The following is a 26,514-nucleotide window of genomic DNA, read 5'->3' on the forward strand; positions in this document are numbered from 1 at the left end:
TAAAAGGTTCTAGGTGTGATTCGAGAGATAAAAAAGTATAAAGTCTTTAGTCTAAGATTTTCTGTAAGATTAAGGTTATAGATAGGTACATCTATCTGCATGGAGTTTAAAACATTCCAAAAGAATTTATATTTGTTCTACTAAATTATAGGGAAGGTTTTTGGTAACAGATGGGCCCGCGTGGTGGTTTAGCTGTTGGCATATACGGATTACGGGGGCGGAGGCGCGGGGGCCTTGAGTTATGCCGTTACGTGCGCGCGCGACGGCTGCTGCGCCACGAAGCGGACGTGCTTCACTCAGTTCGTGCGCGAAAGTTGTCCGCGTCATATTATTAACGCATTTCCTTCACACGCGAAACATTTCATTGCGTATGAAAAGTTCGAAGACATCGGTTTATTGTGTGTAGAAAAAAATTGTTTGAACTATCTAATTTTGTGGCTGTTCGTAGAAAGTTAGAAGGGTCGAGAGTTAAATACAATACAACCTTGTAGTGCGAGAAAGCGTGTGACGTCAGACCGGCCGGAGGAATCATATGTTGAATACGGATGCAGTGATGGAATGTGGCATGTTGTTGTGTTAATGTGCCATGGTGCGGTGGCATTGTTTACCTGTTCTGGGGGTGCGTCTGCTCCATCAGGGCGCAAATCCTTCGCGATAGCCATGTGTAGAAAAAGATGAGCCAGGATGCTGAGAGCTTGGTAATATCATTTTTATATTTGCACATTTCTTGTTACACTTATTATAAGTCTTTTCCATATTAATTGAGGAATATTGTTCAAGAAATATAAACATTCAGCAAGACTCGTAAAGGTAAATTGCAATAAGTACGCTTAATAACAACTCACGGTCACGAATGATGAAATCTGTGTTGGCAAAATTATATGCACAAAATCGTATTTTAAAAATAGGTTATTTATAATGATGATGACTATGTTGACTCACTGACATCCTATTTATGTAAACATTGATTTTTAACCTGGTACAAATATGTCCGAGTTCAGGCTATTAACATAATATATTATATATATACCTATTAGGCGCAACTACCAAATGTCAATTAGATATAATTAGAATCTTTAAAGGCTTTTTCTTGGTTCTAAAATTCGTATGCGTATTGTAGTCAACATATAAACGGTTCTAAATAATATTTCTACACCAACAAATGTGTATATACATATTATGTATTGCATAATATGGTATTAACCATTTATCGTTTCGAAAGTGTCCGTGGGACTGTAAGAACCAACAATAAACATTCAACTGGTCGGTAGTTGCCACGCTATTGTTGATACGAATAAATAATGTAATAAGAGTGCCTATTAGTATAGAATTATTCGAATGTAAATTTAAAATTAAGTCACCTAGATAGCTTGGATACGCACTGGTAAATCGTTTTCCAGGGTCAGATACTCGGGTTTCAGAAATCAAGTTTTAATGAAATCGTTTAATATTTTGACAACCCGTTGTATATAAATATGAACTAATGTTTGTTCATGTTATATATATTAACAACAGCAAACTATTTCAACATCCTTATATATTAGGTTTTAAATGTTTCAGTCACAGATAAAGATACCTTGAATGTATATTATGTAAGAAAAAACTTCACGCATTTTTTCTTAGAAAGTAGAAGTGAATGGGTCGGACCTTCGTGATACGTGCGTACTCGGTATTACCAACTATATTATATTGTGGCATGTTATATTTTATAGCCCGAAAGTACGTGATGATATTTTAACTCAAATACAGGAAAGTTCTGAAACACATACATCTGAGAGGTCTCCAACTACTACGTAAAACATATCTTATGGTCCAGTTGACAGTATTTTGGTAATTAATTATTTAATTATAAAATGCATACGTAAAACCATACGTGTTTAACAATAATGCAATCAACTTTTTCTTTGTTAAAACGCGTTGAAATCTTTTACTTCACATAATTAATTAAGCGGTTGTCAACCTGTGCCGGGTTGAATTTTTATCAACACGCACATGGAGTACTGTTCTCACCTCTGGGCAAAACCTCTCCAGGACTAGCTGCTTCCACTTGACCCTATTCAGCAAAGAACGTTTCGTAATCTCTTTCCGAGCGGCTTTATCCCTTGACGTTACGTAGAGATATGGTCTCTGCATTTTTGCCCGCAGTTTACATGGTAAATGTTTAGAATTTTTGCGCGGGTTAATCATCTACATCTATGTTTCATCGTTAGACGTCCAGGCAGAATACGAAATTCCTACCATATAACCTCGACGCTCGTCGTTCTATAGCTGAGGCATAGGCAGTTTATGCCTTGCACAACCACTTTGTGATAATATATATCTACCTACTGAAGTATTTCCGAACCAATTCGAATTAGGGTCCTTCAAGAGGGTACCAATTCTTTAAAGGCTAGCAACGCACTCGCGCGGCTTCTGGCATTGAGAGTGTCCATGGGCGACGTATCATTTCACATCAGGTAAGCCCTTGGTTTGCCCCTGTTTTCTAAAAAATGTAGTTTATAGAAAAATAAATCTTTTACTTTTAAATATTGTCAAATTTAAAAAGAAGTTTTGTATAGTTTATGGTCAAATTTCGTAAAAAACATCGATTTATAAACTAATACTAATCATCACTACATAGTATAAAACAAAGTCACTTTCTCTTTCCCTATGTCCCTTTGTATGCTTAAATCTTCGAAACTACGGATTTTGATGCGGTTTTTTTTAAATAGATAGAGTGATTCAAGAGGAAGGTTTATATGTATAATAACATCCATTAAATAGTGGAGAAGTACTGTTATTTTTGAGGTTTCTAATGTGATTTCGTAAATAATTACATTTTTTCCGCTTACATTGCAAACGCAGGCTGAACCCTACGAGTTTTATCAAAATAGGTAAGTAATGTACTAAGTATTGTACACATTGAAAAGGTCTACAGAGAAGTCCGTGATGGTATATGTCTATATGGTATATGTCGCGTGTATTATCGGAGCTTTCCGGCGACAGAAATAACAATACATAATAAAAACCTGCTTTTCATCAGCATTGCACCCGTGCAAAATATATTACCTTGGTTTTACTAATCTCTGATAGTTAAGTGTTGAAAGCCTTACTTAAAATATTAAACAAGTCTTTAGCTGTACGTACAATGAAATACAATTTTTGCCAACTTCATTGATATTCAGCAAAATAATTATAAGAATTGCGATTGAATTAAGCGATATTTTAAAATAATAGTTCGAGTAGATGCCTTAAAACCTTGGAATGCCTATTTTATGGAAATTGTAATATTATCTCGCGTCACGGATGACGATCCCACAGTTGCACAGCTGTCTATGGTTTACTCTGCGCTCTATAACCGATCGCTCGAATTCAACGTGAAACGTCAGACGTCGCGCGCCAAGCGCACAGTACGGAAGGGCTGCATATGTTGACAATACTTTATTTTATTACTCATACATTGTGTTTGTGATAGTAACAACCAAATTATTGTTTGTACAACAAATGTGAACTTTTAGTGAGGCCCAAATAGTTTGTTTTGAACTGAAGTGTCAGTGCTTTGCGTCATTTGGATTAATTTACATTTTACACAACGATTTTTCATGGTAATTATGTACGTTGATTAGGTGTTTATCGTAGTACTCAATGTCGGGTTAAGATACAGGTATTTTGAATTGAAAAATTTCTAAATAAGAATTGTGGCACAAATTAAAGCCATTAAAAAAAAGAATTGCTTAATAGTACTAAAGCTTGCTGTATCTATAAAAATATATACTTTATTTTTCGTCATTTGGATAAAAAAATCGTATTTATTTTAAAACTAAATTTAAAAATATATTTAAAATTCAGTCAGAAAATATTTTTACACGTTAGATTTTATACTCATGGTAACAGATAAGACAATACAATACATACATAATGTAAATATCTACTTTAAACTGTATTTGTTATGAGATTTTATTATTAAAAGGTATTTTTTAACGAAAACTAACATTGGCATGATTGTATTGCATATGAATACTCGTAATAAATCAATCAATAATATTGGATTTCTTCTTAAGAATATTCTTAAGATAAAAAAAAATTTATATATAGACATGTTAAATTTAATTATAATATATATTACTTAAGTAGGAAATGCTAAAAAATATTCATCAAATTATAAAAACATTCTCTTATTGACGTCAGTTAAATAAACAGTGTAAAAAAATAGTATCATACATATTTTAACTTTAAAATACATATTTAACTGATAATGCGCAAAATCACAGGTAGCTTAAAATATCTTAAAAAGGTAACGTAAAAATTCCTTGAAGCACCTGATGTATACCAGCTGTCACTTTAGAATTTTACGCTGAATATATGCATCTGCCGCGGCAGGTGTCAGTAATCTTTTTATGATTACAGATAAAAGCATTAATTTGATTTCGATTTATATAAATCTGTCTAAGTAATACATAATCAGCGGCATCTCGATAGATGGCCATCCAAGAGTTCGCTTTACAGGGATATTTTCATTGAGTCTGCAAAATCTCACAGCAGACGTTTATAGGAGAAGAACTTTCAGTACACTAAAATCATGTTTTAAAGGTTGGCACCCTTGGACCTTGGTGCTGTAGGCGATAGTAATATTTATACCGACCTATGAGCTCACTAAAACGTTTTGATCAATTTCTGTATACTGAATTTATACTATGTATATGTCGCAGCCAATTACCTTAATTAGCCGTTTAACTATCGGCCTGAAAGATCTTCAGGCAGTTGATCCAAATAGCAAGGCAAATGTTCAAACTGTCAATCTGGCGTCGGCTTTGATGGTGTTTTCCAAAGTTTCATGAAAATCAACAAGTATATGGAAGATTTTAGTAACAATAATAATGTGAATTTGACTCAAGCAATGGAATTATAAAAGAAATATTTTTACGTGATATGTTTCTTTTCTGTCAAACCATTATTTCTTCTCTGTCGTACGAATGGCATTAGACAGCCAGTTTCTTAAATGTTGTCTCAATCGCTACGGCTGCCGATTAGTTAAAAGGCTAGGCTATTAGCTAATTAAGCCTTTTTGCTGCGGCACATATATTATAAAGAAAGATCTCTGAGTAACCACAGTTACTTCCAAATTAAATCTCCAGCCGTACGACGGGAAATCCGCTGTAATCCATATGTTTTGAACGATCTTACATGCATACACAGTTTATTATACGTAAAATTGTATATGAATACGTTATACGTACGTACGTTCTTTATACGTTTTGGTACGTAACAAAAGAATGTTGGTTACTACAGATACCATAACTGATTCGTTTATGAAACTAAGATTTTCTTAATACGGATTGAAGGATATGTAGTAATATTATTTATGAACCATACGCAATGCAGGTGACTTAAAACCGTGTACTTAAATTGAATAAGGAGAAGTGAGTTTATTACTCACTATTTTCACAATTAAGGCGTGAATAAATTTCATTTAAAACTGTATATTAGATAATAATATGTATACTTTTGATTTTTATTACTTTAGACAACTAACTTCAGTAACACTTCTAAATTTTCTTTTTGTTAATTTTATTTTTCTGAACTGCCGGTTCTAAAATCAAGAGCGTAGGAGAAGCACTGGCAATAAACTTCATCAATCATTTAAAACGCCAAGGTATTTATCATGCTCTTAAGACTTCATAACATGTTAAAGCAGTAAATTATTGTAAAATTAAAAATCTAACGTTTTACCCCTATCAGCAAGGCGCCCTGAAATAAAAGCACAAGAACTATATAATGAGTGCAATTTAATCATTTAGTCTAAATCTGTTATAATGACATCGAAGGGAATATTCATTGGTAAAAACCGATAGTCGTCGCCGATGACGTTGTTGTTAAGTGCCTATACAATAATTTAGCTGGGATTTTTGATTTTGGTCAATATAACCGGTACGTTGTTTTAATCGATGTCGTCGTAAACTGCTTTGACTGTACTTTTATAAATTACCTACATTAATTAATTCCTAAACGTCATTCTCGTTACAATGAGGACGTCCTCTTGATTGACGACGTTGAGAATTCATCATTGTACGAAGTGTATAACATTACCGAGCTATGTTATGTCCAACACTCAGCTATTTACTGATACAGTATTGAAGAAATAAATGACAATCATCACATGTATGTCCATATTTATATTTACCGTTGCCGATTTATTTGAAATAACTGAATGATTTAATTTGCAAGACTCCGTTTTAAAAATCGAATGTAAAATAATATTCCTCGAAGGTTTGGAACCTTCATCATAAATCAGAAATGAATTAAAAATAAATATGTTCGACTAAATTATTGGAATTGCGTTACGTTCAATAACATGACATTGCGAATACTGAAAAAACATCAAAATCACCTGTATCTTACCTATAACTTGATTTCGACTATTTAGTGGTTTGTGTGAAAAGTTGGTAAAAGACATGACCAGTGAAAACAAAGACGATAAATCAGTGAAGGGAGCTGGGGGATGAACGATGCTGGTGCGGGGGTGCGCGGGGGGTGAGTTACGGCATTCATTGTCGGAGAAGACGAAGGCTCTAGCTGCAAAGTGCCATGCTCTAAGGTCACCAGCGCGTGAACAACGCGGTACTGAGCGCCGCCGCACCAGACAACGCAAGTCGCAGACAAGGTGGTATGTGAAGGTTAGTTGCGGTCCTGTCCTTTTGAGCGTCTTTTATTTATTTTCATCACAGCATTAGTTCTTGATTTGTGTACTAAAACTGGTATTACAATGCTTCACACAGAATTACGTTTATTTGAAATATGTGACAAATGACTACAAGAATAACAAGATGAAGATAACGATAATCTTAAAACGATTTCATCATCAATTCATGTTGAAATATATAATACATTTTAAATTGAATGAAGCCAAGTAAAGTTAATTTGAATAATATCGTACGGGATTTAGTTAAATTTTCTCTTAAATTTAGGGATAAGAACAAGTTTATCTTATTGATAATGCTTATCACATTATCAAGAAGCCATGATTTCCAGTAATGAATCAGTGAGAATTATTAGTTGCGTGACCAACCCACTGATTCATTAAATAACCTCTAATGCGTTATACGAGCAACCACACAGATAGGGAAACACTAGATTTACAAATCCTTTATAATTTCTATAAATACAGATAAGGAAACGCAATAATAATTTTGGGGCTTCCCTTTGTAGTAATAATACGTACTTATGTGATTTTCAGTCGGTAATTTGATTAGGATTTGACATATGTACCTATGAGTATACTTTCTGTGAGTATGTTAAACATAATTAATTATGCACAGATTAGACTATGTCGAATATACAGGGTATTTGTACATGATAATTAAAATATGAAATATATCATATTATTGTATTTAATTGACAGCTAATATTATAATAGGAACTAATAATAGTTTGTAGGTTAAAAAATTAATATTTTAATTTCATACATTTCTAAACTGCAAACCATAGAATAAAATGCTTTTTGCGTGCAAACGCAGTTTAAGCTCTGTTCTTTTTTATTTTTTAAACCTCTTGCCGACGTCAAATGCACCCTTCATCACAGCCCTGCAGTCAGGTCGTAATGAGTGTTGCATCAAGTACCATTCTTTAGGACTATACATTATGCAACCCTCCATACAAGAAAATGCAATTAAAATTCAATAACCTGGAGTTCTTTGAGCTTAGAAGTCTGTGTATAAGGTTACAAAGTACGTGGACATAGAAGGACTGGGGAATTTTGTGTTTGAAATATTTTTGGATATCTTAAAATTTAATGCGTTTGTTGAATCTGCTTACAGCCCCTTATCGATGTATCCTACAGAGAATTAGCTCTTAATAGGCAGTCAGTCTCGAGCAATCAATATTATGCAACCTTCGTCTGTAAATGGTGTTCTAAATTTAAAATTGAAAACTACCTAGACAGTTGGTTCTTCCCAGAGATCGTAGTGGTTGGCACGGAGCGAATGTTCGGGACGTTGTTATCGATTGCAGTGCTTTAGTTCAATGACCTGCGTTGCTGAGTTCAGCGCTTTTTGTTGCTTGACTTAATCACTTAATTAGCGCATTAAGATTTAGTATTCAATTGTTTTAAAATACCTCACGTCCTATTTTAAAAATTAAGATTGTTTTACGGACATTTACGTTAAGCTTTTATTTGAAATATTCTTTGATTTCACTCGATACGATGAAGTGGTTTTATAGATGTCTCATAAGTTATTCAACATTTCCTGTGTCAATTGATTCTCTAAATACTCAGCAGAGGATCTGATATAAAAAAAGGAATCGTAAGCAGTAATAATCGTAATGTCGATTAAATAATGATAGGTCATTTTTATTTCTATCGTGTAACCCTTAGAGAACTGTTTTAAATTAAATTTCTCTTTAATACAAAAGGAAGGGCCCGCCAACGAAGCGCATCCGTCACGCTGAATGCTCTGACAGTCTCTAGTTGTCCTCAGTCAACGCTGCCTTCAACTAAACATTTTACTATGTCACTCCAAACTATATTTTAAAAAAGCTACGAGTCTTTCCTTCCTTCTCTTATTTAACAATTTAATCAAAAAACATAAAGTACTTATATAATTGATGACGGTTTTTGAAGATATTAATTAATTGATATAAAATTGAAAAACGTTAATTTATCTACTTGACTTTTTACTACCTACTACATTTTTTATTGAACAGTGTTTGTGAGTCATATCTTTGTTAACTCCAAAATCAAATATTTATCTTGGTCGATTTTCTTTACTGTTACTTCTCACCTTTGTGTCAAAGTTCTTGAACAAGGCAATACAAAACAGGTTTTTGGATTGATATTGGTGTGATTGGTGTAAGAATGATTTGCTACTGTATTTATAGGACCCAACCTGCGGCTCCACCTTTGGGGTACTACCTTATGTACTTTTTAAAAAACTAGCAAACAACTATTATGCCTCCACAAGATGCTTTAATAATTGGATCTCGGATAGAAGTTAATCATATATCAATCGTCGTGCCACCGACTTTTCGCGAGCCCAGACTTTTTACTATAAGTGGTCGTGCTTCTTCAAAAAATGCAATAATAAAAAAATAAAATACGTTTATTATGGAACATAAGATAGACAGGTATCACTTATTCCACGTAATTAAATTTAACCCTGTAGGCATCCCTACTCATTGGCAAAGAAGACAGAGGGTGTAGGCCGAGAGAAAAAGCTGGCGTTAAAAACTCTCGGTATTCTTTTAAAAAATTAATAGGTTTGTTTTTCGTAATAGTTTATTTAGCATTAGCTAGTTTTATATGGTGGTTGAAAAACTGGTCTATATGTAAGGCTATATTTTATTGGTGAATAAAATTCGCACGTTACTCAATTTGCATGTATCTCTATCATAATATGTAAATGTATTGCACAACGTGAAGAGAAAACTTGTAATGCCATACTTTCTTTACGGAAACAGTTAAGTGTCGGAAATTACCTTAAGCATGTCTAAAGGTCTTTAATATTCGTCCAATGATGTGGTAACCTTTTTTTCTAAATACGCGAAAGTGACTTGGATACTTCTTGAATATGATTAGATTTCTTGAGATAGATAAGGAAAGATAGTACGCATGTGTCACAAGCAACAATAACTATAAAAATGTATGAAATGATTTAAAAGACTTATATCGACTAATAAAATGAATTGACATGTACTGGCAGTTTTTAAATGGTCAGCAGAAAACGGACGAGAAGAGGAAGTAACTCTTCGGTATTCTATAGAACAATATGTATGTATGTCTCTTCATTGTTTAGTCTTCCATTTTATATAAAAAAGCATTTTTTAGGCCTTTAGACTTTTAAGTATTGTCAGACTGTAGTAGGTACTGTACAAATTTCATATCTATATTATATTATTTTTGCCTTAAGTAGCATATTGAGGTGATATATAAGACATGTCAACCACGTATATGTACGTTGTTTTGTCGGTTATTTAAAGAAAACCTGTAAGAGAAGATTAAAATAAAAATAATATTTCTAAACGAAAGTACTATCTATAATCCTTTTTTGTGAAAACAATTCATCAAAATAATACTACGAACACTAATAAAATAAGTAATCCCCAAATCTCACAACTAATAAGATTCAATAGAAACCTGAGTCATATTAAATAACTTTCAGCTCTTATTATTTTCAAGGGGAAAAGGAGGTTGTGTGCGACAACATTGATTGTAGGTAGGTGGACAGTAGTGTGCTATTTTTAGGTCTATTAAGTATGAAGTACCTGCTTCTATTGGATCAATCGTCTATAGAGCGCGTTCGTGTTATTTTGCATCAAATTAATGTTTAGTTCAGAAACGACATATTATCTGAATTTTCCAATAGAGTTTATGTATATGGCGCTTTTCCATTTGTTTAAGGTATTACATATTTATTTATTCAGATTTCGTTGCAAAGAAACACAAATAACACAATACATAGAAATTACAAGGGATGTAAAGGGCGGCCTTATCGCTAACAAGCGATATTTTCCAGGCAACCCTACATGTACATTTTATCGTAATTTTACAATGGGGAATAAATGTCCATGTACTGTATGTTATATGTAGATTATCCTCAACAATTTATTGTTTTTAATTTAATCCCAAAAATAATCTTTACCGACAGTGCGTCAAATCCTAAGCCTGAAGGCTGTCAGGGAAAAACTTTTAGTATAATTTTTTTATGTACATAAAGCTTTTTACATAAGCATCTGAATATTAATAGTAAAAAGAAGTAACGCAAGTAATAGAAATTGATGAACTAAAGAAATATGTATCAGTTGAGTTTTGTTAATTATTCTTTAAATATCATTATTATTCGCTTATATCACTTATTGTTCAACTTTTTTCTCGATATTTGTAGAAGGATAATTGTATTCTCATATCTAATAGATTCAAGCAGCTTTAATTAACGAGAGTATTGTGTTACTAAATACAATTAATAATAATAATTTATTTATTTCAGCAAACAGTCATAGGTCCACGTCGTTAAGTACTATTGTTTTAATTACAATATTGACCTAAATATTATGTTAGTATATTAGATTTAAGGGAAATACAACCATGAAAATTTTAGTTTAGTAGTTTTTTATACTATGTAGGCACATGCATCGCCTTGCAATGCCAGCCAGCCATCATGCTATTAGGATGCACGCACCCGCCAGGGATTATCATCAGGGATACAGCTCGATTAAGTATCGTGGCGTAAATACAGTACACAATGAATGTCACCAAACAACATTTTCTCAGTCGCTGGTTCTAGACTCACTAACAAAAGACTAAGTAATAATCCTTGAAAAAAAATCAATTTCATAATATATTTTAAAAAGTTATAAGTAATAAATAATTACATTTTTTTATTAAATTTCGAGTTTAGTCACAGAAAGGTTTGAGGAATGTCAAGAAGATTTGGTAGAAAATTTAAGCTTGTGTCAACTTTTTGCAGAAACTCGGTAATTTACATAGTTTAATGTAGATACGCTATTAAAGTTATACTTATTGAGCTCATAAAATCAAAATGGTGTAAGATAGAGCTCATTATAGGGAAAACCCTCTTAAACGGTTGACTTATTTTATTGTCTGGGGTCACTGGAGGTCAGACAATGGCGTCACTATGGCTGTTGGCGTTTTATCAAGACGTCAAAACAATTTGCAGTCTTTGCAGAAAACTCCCGGTAAAATTACAAGATAATTACGCTTTTATTATGCTCCACTAAACAATATGAGCAATCTGTTGCGGAGCCCAATAGATCTGGATATTTTTTTGGATCTGAATATGGAAAGAACAGTTTCTTAGCACAAGACTCTTAGTTTCCATTGTTATTTTTTGTCCATTAATGTCTATTTTGTAATAAATAAAAAATAGTATCGGCAAAATTAAATTACTAACCAAACCTAAACATATATTTATAGCATGTATAAAATAGTTGTTTTTAAAATCCAGTGGGCAAAAAGAACAGATTACTAAAAGTTCAGTTCCGTCCGCTATGAATATCTACTTAAAAAAATAAGCATACAATTTCTCAAGAAATACTCTGTTATGTAGTTTAAGAACGCTTTAACACTGTTAGCTTGGACTATAACGTAGTATTGAAGCTGTTTATAACGACGTATAGGAAATTAAATATCCTTACAATTACGTCCATTTAGGCACAGTCAATTTGAAGTTATGGTAACATATTTAAAAAGGTTGTACTACAACAGTGGCGTAAGTCTTTCTGGAAGTGTATGGAATTTCTATATCTATTCTATTGATATGTTTTCTTCATAGGCGTTATAATTTGTAATAAAGATCATTCTACATTATCTATATTTTTAATCACACAATTTTCGTTTTGATGGCCAGATTCGCAGCTTAGTCTCGCTCAAGTCGCCTTTATCTATCAAGAGTTAATTTCACACAAAACAATCGATTGTTTCACGATTAGAACAAACGATAACAAGAACACAGAACACTAATATTGTAAAGAGGTCGCTGCCTAAAAAGGTCTATTATCATATTACTATCGACTGTGTCAACTTTACAATCAACTGAACAAAATCGCAAGTCCCTTCCTCTTTTCTTATGTGAATTTTCTAATATTATTTTTCATTTCTGGAAGTCATGTTAGTGACGCCGCACAATTTTATGCACTCCCACGGTTTTATCAGTAGGTTCTTAGAACCTTTTCTTGATCTGTACAGACATTAGCGGAATGCGGTTTGGTGCACTTCACTCTGCTAGCTATAATAAGTGTGATGTCCAAAATAAATACTCAGAATCCGTTGGTAAAAGTGTGGAAACGTTTTTACCTGTATAGACGTGATTGAATTCCTAAATGCCTAACATCTGTCTCCAACAACACATTTCTAGAGCGTCTATTTTCTTCCTTTCTGATATTGTACAGGATTCCGCGCGATAAAGGAAAATCACAAATACACAGTCTCAGACAATTTCTACTAAGTTTTTAAGGAGAATTTTCTATTTATATTATTTTTCAGCTCGTTATTAGAATGAGATGTTTACCTGCTATAGGATAGGTTAAATGTCAGGTCTTTATCGACAGGTCTATTAAAAGTGAGTGAGTCTTTGGTCCGCTACTAATTCTTTTTTTAAACATCGCCAGGTTTGATATAGTGGCATGTAGATTGTAGGCGTCACGACAATGCAAACACTAATGTTTCATCCCGTTGTCTAAGTTGTGACATTAGTAATAATAGTAATGTGCTGAGTTAACGATATATATACCGTATAACCTTCTATTCAATGAATAATCAAAAACACTTGTACGTGTATTTGATTTATCAATGTACACTCCCTCCAACATTAATAACAATGTCAGGAGTTTAGACGGTATAATAAAAAAAATACATTATTGAGGCGATTTCAACAATTTCCTGTTACTATCACTTCTATGTACCTTTTGATCATTGTTTAAGTTTTACAATCATTAATTCATTGGTATTGATTTGCAAATTGTTGAAAGTGAAGGAAACACGCGACCAAATCGTTATGCAACTACCGGTATCCAATTACATAATACAATTTTATATGGCATTAGAAACGTTCGCAACATTTTTTATACATACATTTTAAACTAAATAAAATACTGAAGGCTAACTTCCTGCAAGCGTACATCCGTACCAGCATCTAGAAACGAGACAGCCAGTCTGACGCCGTATGTCAAAAAACTATTGGAAACGGGAGTCTCAGTCAACGTTTCGTTTCTGAATTACTATAAGCTTATGTATATCCCTCCTACACTAATTAAACAACGTAGTAAAACATTCTTTGAATCTAAAACGAAAAGTCATAAAAAATATAATAACCAAAATATATTATTAAAGGAAGTCTCTTTAGGCAAGGTTCCGCAGATACTGGCAGCGTTTCCCCTTTGAATAACTAGACTAATTCTTTGACCGAGTTATGGCTTTGATGTCTAACCTTTTACCTATTTCCTGAAAAAGTCTTATAGCGCTGGGACCCCAGCGACTAAGGACGACACTAAATGGGACAAAATCATATTTGGACCCTAGACCCCTGTATCCAAGTAGGAACATGTTTTATCTTCTCCTTAGTATTCTCGTATTATTTCGAAAAAGCTTAATAAAGAATTGGTGCACAGCCAACCAATAGTCTATGAGGTGAATTAATAATAGTAAGCTTTCATTTCTTTTTTTACACTTTCTTAACTCACTCTCTATTCGTTAAGATGCTGCATTTTTTTAAACCACATCATCTCTGATATAAAACTTATTCTACTCGTCAAATTACGAAAATATTTACATCGCCTAGCCGCGGAGTTTGTAGTTAGTGAACAGTTTTTTCTAATGAGTTAAAATAAATCGATTTCAAAATGACACTAGTTCCTACATTCAATACTAAGTTATGACTAAGTAAATAGCTCATACATTGTACTCATCGTGCAATTAACACATAGACACGTCATTGACGTGCTCTATCTGAGTTTTTCGCGCGATCTCTCCACGAGAGAGCAGTCTCCATACGACCGCGACAGAGTTACCATTGTGTAGCATTCAGAAAGAAAACTGTGTCATAAATATAAAAGTTTTATAAAATTTCTATTGTCTATTAGATTAAAAGAGTCCAGAGTAAGGGAAACTTAACATGGATTACGAACTTCGTGATTATTTGTGAAATTTCATCTGACTTTATCTGATGTGACTTTAACAACAAATTTCTCTAACAAATGTTGCAAAATATACAATAAAATAATGTTGTATGTACATAGTGTAAATAAATATTGTAAAGGAAACTAGTCAATCCGGATATCTCCAAGTGTGCCAAACGATTTCACCGTCACGCACACAGTCGTTGCGTTGGGACAATTAAACTTTTGTGATAGCGAAAGTCAGCGCAATGCGAGATAAGTGACGTCACTAGTGACGACATGGGCCATGTGGAGGATTTGCGGCGTCACTAAAGTCGAGGCACTGTTCTCTGACGTCTTTAATGACGATTATGTAAGCACGGTCAATACGCTTATTTTTAATACAACGGATTAAATATCCGTAAACTTATGTGATAATTTCATTCTAAATGGATATTGTTTTTCTTATACTAAAAACCAAGTTCCTAGTTCTCCAACCTAGTTCAGCAAAGAAAACCTACGATTTTAAAATTTGTTTTATTTGAAAGGAACTTTTCTAATAGTCCGCATTTGCCATCCTTGTGGCCAAGGGCAGCGTTATCACTAAACATCAGCTGATAGTCCTAAAAAAACTAAAATGAGAATAGAGAGAGAGAGAGAGAAAATTAGTAGACAAAAACACATTGTAGATCTATTTAACAATAAAATTATTATACTTAAAAATAAATTGTTGATAATTGACTTAGTTTCACGTTTTATGTACGCACTTTATTCGTCCGGCCTATGGACGCACGCCCCGTTTTTCTTAGCAATAAAGTCGTTTTATTTGTCTTGAGTCCCCTTCAGCGGTCGTTGCCAAGTGCCTATCTTATACAGGTAGTGTTCTTATCAAATATGCATTTTACGTACGAAACAGTAATGCAACCGTGCCTATTAAAAGATTGCTGTAACCGTTATACGTAATTAAACTCGATATTATACAATGTTAGGAATTTATTAAAGAGAGGTAAAAAAATATATACAAGTGTTTATTTTAAATTGAACTTTATTCAATTGAGATAAGAGTTAAACGCTTGGCAATGGATTTTAATTTCTCAATTAAAACTTTGAACCTAATTTTAATACTTTAGTTAAGATTAGCAACGAATACGATAAACAATGTGTTTCGGAGTATTGTTTAAGTGTAAATTTATCTCGTGTTTAAGAATTCGTTTTAAAATACGAATTAATAGTGGTGTACGATATTCAATAATTATCAATTTGGTATTTATATTTTTAATCTTGATTGAATTGGCATTTTCTCACATGGATGAACCACAGATATATGTTAAACTTTAGTGACGCTAGTAAACGCGTGCGTCGAAGACAATTTACATTAATTGTTCAGTCTAACAAGGTGTAGCTAATTGATTTTGATATGAGTGATTTTGGTCCGCTTTAAACCGCCTTTAACCCGCTTTAACTCAGGGGTCAAAGTTTATCTTGGCGAGAGAGAATATGTCAGATATGACCAGAAAGAAAAAGTATATATATATATATACTTCTTCACTTATTCACTTAAGTTACACTTATATATATAAGTGTACTTATATATATATATAAATGTAACTTATAGTATTATAAAATTAATGAATTGTTGTTTGTTTTCAGCAGCCGACATGGCGGTTGTGGGGCGAGGAGCGAGTAGATGGGGCGATTTATACTGTTTACTTGAAGAAAGTACGTTACCATCGGCCGACGCGCTGCGCTTCCAGTGTAAGCCTATAACACATTAAGATATTTACAGACAAACAGACATAACATGTATTACACACAATATACACACACAAAATAACAACGATCAAAGAAAAAAATATATATATAATAAAATGAGATATCAAAAACAATATAAAGAAAATAATAATATCAAAATTTATTTTCTCGTTCGGCTCGTTTCAAATGTGTAATGCGTGTGTGCTGTGGCTGTAATTGGCCCTGGCTCAGCATTATGCTGAGGAGCAGAGTGTTCCACATCGCTGGTTCTGTTATTCTGCCAGAGACCACAGCAGCTAGTTTGCGCCTCAGTCGCAAAGGAAAGAAAGAAAAGGAATGTAAAAAATTAAATATACTTATTTTATATTGGTTAATGAGAGCGCTATTATTTTTATCTTAATATATTAAATTCTTATTATTATCTTAAGCGTATAACGACCATAACATTGACTACAAAAACTCTCTCAACTTAAACATAAGTGATACATAGGCTCTTACTGCCAACGATTTGGGATCATTTAAGTGTTTAAATCAACAAATAATATATGTTATGTGGGCCATTCTCTACTAACTGGAAACTTGTCTATTGACAGTTGTCCTAACCTTTTTTTTCTAAAAAATAAAAATATAATATGTTAAGTCGATAGATAGTTATAATATATAAACATTTAAACAAGAAACCATCGTAATTTTCCCTTATTTGTCGAATTATAAGCAATTTTGTGAAAAAACGCGGCAGAGGACTGTTTTGCCACCCAGAGGACTGTTTTATCTACCCAGATACCAGTTTAAGTCAATGTTTATATGAATAAAAACACAATATTAGTTATTAAATGTAATCAAATAAATTATCTTCTTTATTAAATACTGTATCACATACGGAAATATTTATATTTATTAGGAAGAAATTGCGAGTTTCGCTCTCTGAGTAACAAATTAAAATAATTATAATCAAAATTAAGCTTAGGTACTAAGAATCAGCCTTGTTTACTTATTTGCAGACTTATTTCTCAAAAACAGGTACAGGTATATTAAAATAATAAAATATTCGTTTCCCTTTTAGGGCAATATCTGGGTTTGGCAATTTCTTTAATACTTGGTCAAAGGACACATCAAAAACATCATTTTCATCGACTCTGAACGTGTGTCCTTTGTCATCACAAATTTTTAAGAAGGTTACTGTTAGTTCGCCTTCTTCCATATCTATCTTATTAATTACTGCAGCATAACAATATTCAGTGTTTCTTACTAGAAATTTAACCAAGACGTAATCACCGATGGTGTAATTCTGTTGGTTAATTGAACTAGGTCCAGCTAGTGCAGCGTCGTCGTCGGTCTTCGTTGTGGGATCCTGTGAGTTGTCCATGTTGTCATTTTCAGAGTCTGTGTAAATTACATCTACGTTAAGTTTTGTCTTGTTTTTGTACTGTAACGCTACTAAATTAAAATGCTGGCACTCGTCTTCACAATTGCAACTTAAACTTTTCATTATGAGTTTAGCGCATCTTGGAGCTGATTCCAGAGGACTTCTTAATATTTATTTATTCAGCCTTTATTTGATGTATTTTTAGAGTGCCATTAAAGTCTGTCTAAGTCTAAGTCTGCTGTTGTCATCATTTTTTTTTGTAATACTCGATCTTTTTGTCTTTATCCTTTATAATTTTGTCACGTTTCTTTCTCGCATTACGCTTTCTCGCATTACTTGCATCACTTCGTGGAGTGGTCATAGGACTCATAGGTAGTATTGATGGAGAGACGGAACATTGAGTAGGAGGAGAACCCTCGGTTTCGGGCGTATTTTGTCGTACAAAATTGTTTGTAATTTCTTTCAAAGCTTTTTTTTTGCGCGATAGGTAGCACAGTGCTCTCTCCACTCTTTAGTCACAGCTTTGTGTTCACGTCGACTCATATCTTTAACTAGCTTTCTTGTGCCTTTTTCCTTCTTCCTTTGGTAGTTTCGTCGTTCTTTTTCCTTCAATTGCTCTCTTTTTACAGGGTCATTTTTTAGCCGTTGATATCTTAATCTTAACCTTTCAGCAATTCTTTTCTGCTCTTTTATTTCTTCTTTGGTTTTAGGTCTCTTCTTTGGTGGCATTGCGTCAATACTAAAACAATAAAATTAACTTTCAAAATTACATTTAAAATGGTAGGGTTTAAAAACAGGTAGTTATTAGGTACATATTATTGTATATTTCAAAATCCATATTAATAGAAAACAAGACCTGAATGAGCGTGGCATGCCTTTGTAATAAAGAAAGAAGCTATCGACAAACAGTAGGTTAGTGCATACTATAAGGAATATTAATAAAATACACGGACGTCAAATAAAACAGTTCTCTGTTACATTGAACAGTTCTCTGTGTTATAAATTTCCAGAGGACTGTTGCACAGAGGACTGTTATTTTTACGTAAAAATGTCATACCACGTATGAGTTTAAATATATAACTTCATAACACTGAGACAGCTTTAAATTATCACACTAAGCAATTTTTTGTTAAATAAATATAATTATAACACATAAAACACCATTAAATAGACTTACCAGAGGAATGTTCACTCAACACTACAGAGACGTGGCTACCATACTGACGGGGAGTTGTCACTGCGCAAAATGGCGGCGATTTGTTTAGCATGGCGACCGAGCAAACTTCACACTGTTAACGTTCGGTTTCAAGGGCAATGTAACCAGAATTGTCTTTAATATTTTTGTGGCGCGACATTCAAATTATGACACAGGACTGTTCAAAAAATGTCTGGACAAAATTCGAACACTAGTTTTTAGTACTAAAAAATTATCTAAAATAATAATTGTTTTTTGTTCACATGCATCAAATATTCTTTATGTTTTTATAGTGTTCAAAGATTTACTTTTTTAAATAGAACTTAGAAAAACCGAACCGACTCATACTCGATCCGGAATTAGGACATAACAGAGGACTGTTTTTAGTGGCCTTTAGACCGAATTTATGAAATGATTATGATTCTAAATATTGATTAAGCTTGACTCCTTAAGTAACAGGTTTTATATTATGTGTTTTAATAAATATGGCTATGCATTAATATAGCCAAAGTAAAAAAAAAATGCTTGGACCATGATTTTCCTGTTAGCAGAGAAAGGCCCATGTATTTGTCATGCCAAAAAAAGATAATCTTTTATGAGTTTGATGCAGATCAATAAATATATAAAGTCCACAAATAATATGAAAGAAAGAAAAGAAAGAAAGAAATAACTTTATTAGACACAAAATACAATAATTGTTTCTATAAAGTAGAGTGCTCTGGCCCCCACACTAGGATTCCCTGTGTTGTGGGCAGCCAGTCTCTTCCTTTTACATCTAAACGTTACTTAATTAATTAATTTTACTTAACAAATTTATACCTATTCTATTTTTTTACGATAAGAATGTTTTCTGTGTTAGTATATGACAGCTTAACAAGATATTTTTTGAGTTTTTTAGTGAAAGTATGAAGTGTGATTTTTGAAATGTTAGTAATAATTTTATTTTTAATAAGGTGGTTAAAGATGAATGGACCTCGGAAGGAGAAAAATATCGAAGGGAATAGTTAAGATCTTTAAACATTCATATCACATTTTGTTTTTGTTTCCAAATTAATAAATAAATATCTTTATGTCATAGTTGCAGTTAAAATCAAGTCATACTGATATAATAAAAATAAATATTTTTATCTTTGTAAAGAGTAAACTCTAAATCCAAGCGACTTTAAAAATTCCTCCATGATACCAATGCTTCATTATTCTAAAAAAATAAAAAAAAAATCCAAGAGCAAATCCGAGCGCTGTGTTTTAAAACAATGAATTGTCTATTCACATAAAATGTAAAACCCATACAATAATTCAACCTTGTAAATAAAACAAAGGGAAATACGCGATAGTGGAAGCCGAAATGACTCAAAATTACCGGAACGTAAACGTAAATAACATGTAAATTGACTCAGGACTGTGAATCAGCCACATTCGATATCATTGTTTGTTATTCACACGCCGGTATACTTTAATGGTTAACTCTGGGCTTGATCTCAATTATAAATCCTTTGAATATATTATATAATTTGTAATGCTTAACCCACGTTAGTAGAATGAAGAGTTTTGAGGATTTTTTTACCAGTTCAATATAACACCAACTATTGATATATAATTTATTAAACAAAGGTGAAAAATTCGTTCGAATTTCTCGCATAAAAGAAAACATGGGGTGAAGCTCGTTAGAAAATCTATAAAACTAAAAGGATAAAAATAACATACGCTGACTTTGTTGTGCCACATTACACGATTGGATGTATTAAACAAGCAAATAAAATAATTATCTAACTAGGTAACTATAAAAAGAAGTGTGTGTACATAAGTACCTATACAATTGGAAGTTATAATTCTTTGGCGTAACAACATAAAAATCTTTTCAAAAATTCTATCATTTGCCTTATTTTATGTTTGTAGAAAAAAATGACATTCACAATAGAAAAAACTAAAATGTTGACTGTAGCTAACTTTAGGGTGTTGGTTTTTTGTGTCGCGCATCATAATAATTTACTCTCCTCATTTTGTCCTAAGGCGCCAATAGAAGTTCATTTCATCTACATTTGCCATCAACAGTTTCATTGTAAATTGTTAATTCAATAAATTCCTTTAATGTTAAATTTTTAGGTACAATTTTTTCTGTACCTCAGAAGATAATATAAAAAGGCTATAATGTGTTTTGTTTAAAGTAATAACTTTGCTCAATTCAACTTAATATCAATCTTTCAATCTCACCGAGGAACACCACTGAAACATGTTAAATTGGGATTTCAGGAGTCTGATGACGAGATCTCACATTTGGAGTGGGAGACAGTTCGAGTGAGATTTGTTAAAGCTGGTACTGTTGATCGCCTCGTTGAGGCATTAGCCACTGACGATGGCGAGTTGGAGTCCACTTATGTCAATGTATTTCTCGCTACATACAGGTGAGAGTTAAAAAGCAACCAGTTTTAGCCTAGATTACAGGAATCGTAACCATGGTAACACGTCCACATTTTTAAATGAAAGTCGCAGTTTAAACTAGACGAAATTACAGTATTTTCCTCTAACTTCCTAAACCTTTTAATTTTTGTTCCGTTAACTTGCAAGGTTACGTTCAATTTAAAATAACTACATATTTCTTAAATTCTTCAGATTTACCTAATATTATTAATTCGTATAAAATTTTTGTAAAATTATAGATTAATAAGAGATATAATTATTTAATTTTATATACGTGTAGACCTAGTCAGCTAGTACTAGATAATTTTAATAATAATTATTAGTATATGCTTAATAAAGGTTGTTACTCAGGTCATTCGCGGAGTGCGGTAAAGTCCTCGACTTGTTACTCGGTCGGTATGAAAACCTCGCAGCCGATGACGCGCTTTCTACTGGGACGGAAAACTCACAGCAACATAGAAAGTAAGCTTACACTTTCCACTTCTAGTACTTAGACGTTATTTCCCTGATGAAATCTGTTATGATATCGTGTAAAATTATTCTTATAAATATGTCATACTCGCTAATTCTATATGAAAAATATATAGTTAATGAGTACGACATTGAAATGTAGCCCGCATGGTTTTGATTTCAGGAAAGGAAAACATTCTATTGGAGGCCATGGATATATTTGCGTCACATGTATACAGAACATTTTTTAGTCCATTTATTAGCTCTTTGTTTATAATTTATTTACCATTGCATTTCGGATAAAGATTTTTCTCTCTTTAGAATGTAAATTATAAAATAAATAAAAATAGAATATATATATATATATATATATATGATAGATATATATCAGGATGGGGCGCAGATTTATGCCGATGTCGTATAAATCCATTTGATAAAATATTTGCTCAAAAATGATAGTTCGAATCTTTAAATCTGAATTAACTGTGTATCCTAAACGATTACGTTGGCGTAAACTTCCTTTAATATTAGGCGGTCAGCTATCACAAATAAATTAAATAAAAATAACTAATTTTTGAAATCAAAATCTTATGATTTCAAAATGTGTATGATTTGATCATGGCATTTCAGGACTCTGGTCGCGTGTCTCCATGTCTGGCTGGACACGTATCCTGAGGACTTTCGTCAACCCCCGCACCACCCCGCGCTGCAGCAGCTCCTCACCTTCACTCAGATACACCTACCTGGTTCTGAACTACATTCGAAGGTAATTTTCATTTCCAGATCCCACACGACACTTGCAAAGTAATCACTTTAAATTACTTTGCTAGCTTACTGACAATAAGAGCGTAAATTTTCTGAATCTGCAGTAAATTTGTTCTTGGTTGTGTATAAGAAATCTCCTTTCCAGGTGTTGCAGAAGCTAGCAATATTCAGTGCGGAACGAAATGGAAGTGTCGGCGGTAGTGGCGTGTGCCTCGCTCCTGGCATGCGTCTGCCAGCTCACCACACCACCTCATACCGAATGCCCCACGTGCCCCACCGACACTTCGCAGAACAACTCACCAGAATGGACATGGAGTTGTTCAAGAAGTTAGTCCCCCATCAGTGCCTCGGCGCCATCTGGTCCCGCCGAGACAAAGACCGCTCCCACGACGCAGCCACAGTGCTTGCTACGATCAATCAGTTCAATGCCGTCTCTTTCCGTGTCATATCCACAGTTTTAGTCGAACCGAACCTCAAACCTCTAGAGAGAGCGGATATCCTAGCTACGTGGCTAGATATCGCCAGAGAACTGAGAGTGCTTAAAAACTTTTCTTCCTTAAAGGCCATAATTTCGGGGCTGCAAAGCAACCCCGTGTACAGATTAAGAAAAACCTGGGCGCTCCTCAACAAAGAGAAAGCGGAGCTGTTCGAAGAGTTAGCGAGAATTTTTAGTGAAGACAACAATCGATGGGCGCAAAGAGAACTCTTGATGAGAGAAGGCACGGCCAAATTTGCTGACACGGTTGGGGAAAACGATAGACAATTACAGAAGTTACTTCACGAGCGCGGATCTCCGGGAGTCAGCCATGGAACGATACCATATTTGGGCACATTTCTAACAGATCTTACAATGATCGATACAGCGATTCCCGATACCGTTGCAGATGGATTAATAAATTTCGACAAGAGACGAAAAGAGTTTGAGGTGCTCGCACAGATCAAGTTGCTCCAAGGTGCAGCGAATGCATATCACTTACCCACCGACCCCATGTTTGATCGCTGGTTTGATTCTGTCATAATCTTGGACGATAGAGAAGCGTATCAGCTTTCGTGTCAAATAGAGCCTCAAACCAATGCACCGAAAGAACGGCGCCCGAAGAAGAATGAGAATAATAACGGTCACAGGAAGAATGATTCAATAGCCAGTACTAGTTCGAGTAACAGCTCTCAGTTTTACTGCGAAACAGATGGTGTAGGGACGTGGAAGAGAGACAGTTTGGAGCGACGGTCTTCTCCTACGAGATTATCTCACGGTTCTTCATCATCATCGATACCATCTCTGGACGTGTCGTTGTCTAGTGCTAACAGTGGTCCGAAGCAACTCAACGGAAAAGTAGCCAATAGCCCTGCGCATGCGACTCGAAATGGGCCAGATTTTTATATAATACGAGTGACGTATGAGTCCGATTGTGTTGAAACAGAGGGCGTGGTTTTGTACAAGTCGATAATGTTGAGTAATAACGAGAGGACGCCACAAGTCATAAGAAATTCTATGCTCAAGTTGAATTTGGACGGTGACCCTGATGGGTATACTTTGGCTCAAGTTTTGCCGGAAAGAGGTAAGACAAGAGGTATTTCATTTTATATTAACTTCTCTTCTCTTCTTCTTTTGAATAGCTTTTGTTGGTTTTGGATAATCCAGTAATATAATAGATAATGAAGAGCTATATGACCTGTGAGCTATGATAAAAGTATTTAGTATAGTTTTAGTACTGGACTTGGCTAAAGTATGAAAATACTTTATATTGAAAGGCGTGAAATTATAGCAATAAAATATTTTACTTTATTTTTTTAATATTCTTATTCTTAGCATGAAGCACGTATTAAATTATTGTTTGCAGAAATGGTGCTCCCAGCAAACGCGAATGTCTACTACGCCGTCAACACAGCATATAACCTAAACTTCATCTTAAGACCTAGGAGACCAGAGACTGACGTAGTTGTTAATGGTAAAACAAAGAACAAACGTGCTTGACTGTGCCTCGATGTTTTCTGTATTTAGAAGACAAAAAAAGTATTTATTAAAAAAAGGTTTTATAACTGCAAGACTGGACTCAGACTGGCTTCTTGCTTTATTAATTTGGATAATTTGCGAATCTAAAGCTAATATTGCTAATTAAAATACCATGCCATATAAAATTCATTTCAGCACAAATATATTTATTTGTATGTATTTCTTGCTCTTATGTACTTAATAGGATATTTGTTAATATAGATGTAGAAGTTTTGAATGCCACCAATAACGCTAGGTTCTATTTATGAATAATTTTTTGTAATATATCTGAATATTTGTATATAATGAATACGCGGATAAGAATCTCAAATAAGTATACATTATAAAGTAGCAACCCAAGAGTTACAGACACTATTATCTGTATTTTTGAAGATAGTCACATTGGCATAGACAAAAATCTTTTTTTAATTTGATTTGTCTATGCGTTTTGCTTTTACTATGTTTAAAAACCTTTTGAGTCAGAAAGACTTGGCCTCAAACAAAAAAACACACAGAGAGATACAAAAATACTTTCAAAAACAAAATACATCTACGACTGTAAGGTTTAGCTTCCCTCCTCTATTATTTTATATTAATTAGGCTCAACAGTATTTTTATAGAAAGTGTATTTGTCTTATTTATTACAATATCAGCGACCCGGGAGTGAGCAAGATAGGACGATAGTAAGATATAAAAAATCATATTTTTTTTATGTCTATCAAGGCAATCTTTAATTTCAGACTAGTCAAAGTCCGGTTTTACATTTCACTGTATAATTTACTTTTTCATATGTTGACATCAAAACTCTGTAATTTAAGAATATGTTGTCTGTATCTCTTGGGTTGAATAAGTGAGCCAAAGGCGTGTTATGTCTATTAAAGCAAGGTGCTGTCTCTCTGTATATTATGAAGCTTTAAAATTAAATTGTGAATCCGAATTTGAATAATTTTAACAGCAATGATTAAATACTCCTTTATCTAATCAATTGTATTAACTCAGACATTTTTAATTAGACAGCGCTGAAATAATGTTGTTGGAAGACGTAATCAAAGCCGCCCTTTATAATAGCAGTGTTATTCTGTAAACACATTATCCGATTTCTGTTTTTTTTTCAATAATTGGCACAAATACTCACAATAAGCCACCAGTTACCATGAAATTACATGGTATGGAAGCTTGAAATCGGATTCACTGTAGTTACAGGGTATGCCTGCTGGTGCGGGAAATCGCAACCGTTATTAAAGATCTTGTCTCCCAGTATCATCATGACATAAAAACAAAATGCATTTGTAAAAACAACGTGCCTATAGTAATGTGTAAAAGTCGTTTTCAAATACTCTACAATAAAGACTAGGAAACTTTGTAAACCTTTATCTGTACTGTTTTATTGTAGTTTTTGTAAATAACTTTGTAGCTATTTTAATGGTTATTCAACACTAGTTTCGTGTTGGTGTTGTGTATCTGTAATTAAAAGTTATTAATTATTTTCTATTTGTTTTATTAAGCGTGATGAATGATATGTTTGATATTATTTAAAAACTAAATACATTTTATTAGCCAGTGGTGCTACAACAATATGGCCATAGAATGCATGATCACCTAGATCAGTGTTTCCCAACGTGGGGCCCGCGCCCCACAGGGGGGCAATCGAAATCAGCTCAGTCAATGTGAATACTTGAAACTGATGCTAACCAAATAGGAACCCAATATAAAATCTCTGTGCAGCAAGCATCAAGCGCCTGGATCTCACTAAATTAATATAAAAAAGTGAACTATTAAATTTTTAGTATATAAATTATGTACTTTACATAAGTATTGTAGGTAGGCTAAGGTGGGCAAGATGGCACAAAAAAGGTTGGGTTTGGTTCATCTAAGCTAGCATTACACCAAAATGGATTCCTAAAAGAATATATATTTACTGTTGTCAATGCCGAGATGACATGACAGAGTTGAAACTGCGGTAAGTGTTCTCCTCTATCAATAATGTATGTA

General features: G+C 33.5%; 1 protein-coding gene across 5 annotated transcripts; it reads left to right on the top strand.

The window, feature by feature from the left end:
• Positions 1 to 260: 260 nt before the first annotated feature.
• LOC111002512 (ral guanine nucleotide dissociation stimulator-like 1) lies at positions 261 to 26,008 on the top strand. Of its 5 annotated transcripts, none has more exons than XM_045630505.1 (8): positions 3,361 to 3,592; positions 6,404 to 6,653; positions 16,234 to 16,338; positions 21,147 to 21,298; positions 21,666 to 21,776; positions 22,395 to 22,530; positions 22,675 to 24,088; positions 24,371 to 26,008. In XM_045630505.1, the coding sequence occupies exons 2-8, from the start codon at positions 6,486 to 6,488 to the stop codon at positions 24,502 to 24,504; spliced, it is 2,220 nt and encodes a 739-aa protein (XP_045486461.1). In that variant the 5' UTR covers positions 3,361 to 3,592; positions 6,404 to 6,485; the 3' UTR covers positions 24,505 to 26,008. The 5 variants fall into 5 exon arrangements, with proteins under 5 accessions (XP_022128377.2, XP_022128384.2, XP_045486461.1 ...); XM_022272672.2 differs by having other exon boundaries at positions 3,361 to 3,584; XM_022272685.2 differs by lacking the exons at positions 3,361 to 3,592; positions 6,404 to 6,653 and adding an exon at positions 261 to 698.
• The last annotated feature ends 506 nt before the right edge of the window (positions 26,009 to 26,514 follow it).

This window comes from Pieris rapae, chromosome 12, assembly GCF_905147795.1.
Source record: "Pieris rapae chromosome 12, ilPieRapa1.1, whole genome shotgun sequence".
In the NCBI taxonomy this organism is placed as follows: domain Eukaryota; kingdom Metazoa; phylum Arthropoda; class Insecta; order Lepidoptera; family Pieridae; genus Pieris; species Pieris rapae.

Bases quoted from the DNA above. Each gene is read 5' to 3' on its own strand.
- LOC111002512 (XM_045630505.1), top strand. From the start codon at position 6,486: ATGCTGGTGCGGGGGTGCGCGGGGGGTGAGTTACGGCATTCATTGTCG. The intron at 16,339-21,146 runs GTAAGCCTATAA...TTGGGATTTCAG, and splicing joins CGACGCGCTGCGCTTCCAGT to GAGTCTGATGACGAGATCTC. The intron at 21,777-22,394 runs GTAAGCTTACAC...ATGGCATTTCAG, and splicing joins AACTCACAGCAACATAGAAA to GACTCTGGTCGCGTGTCTCC.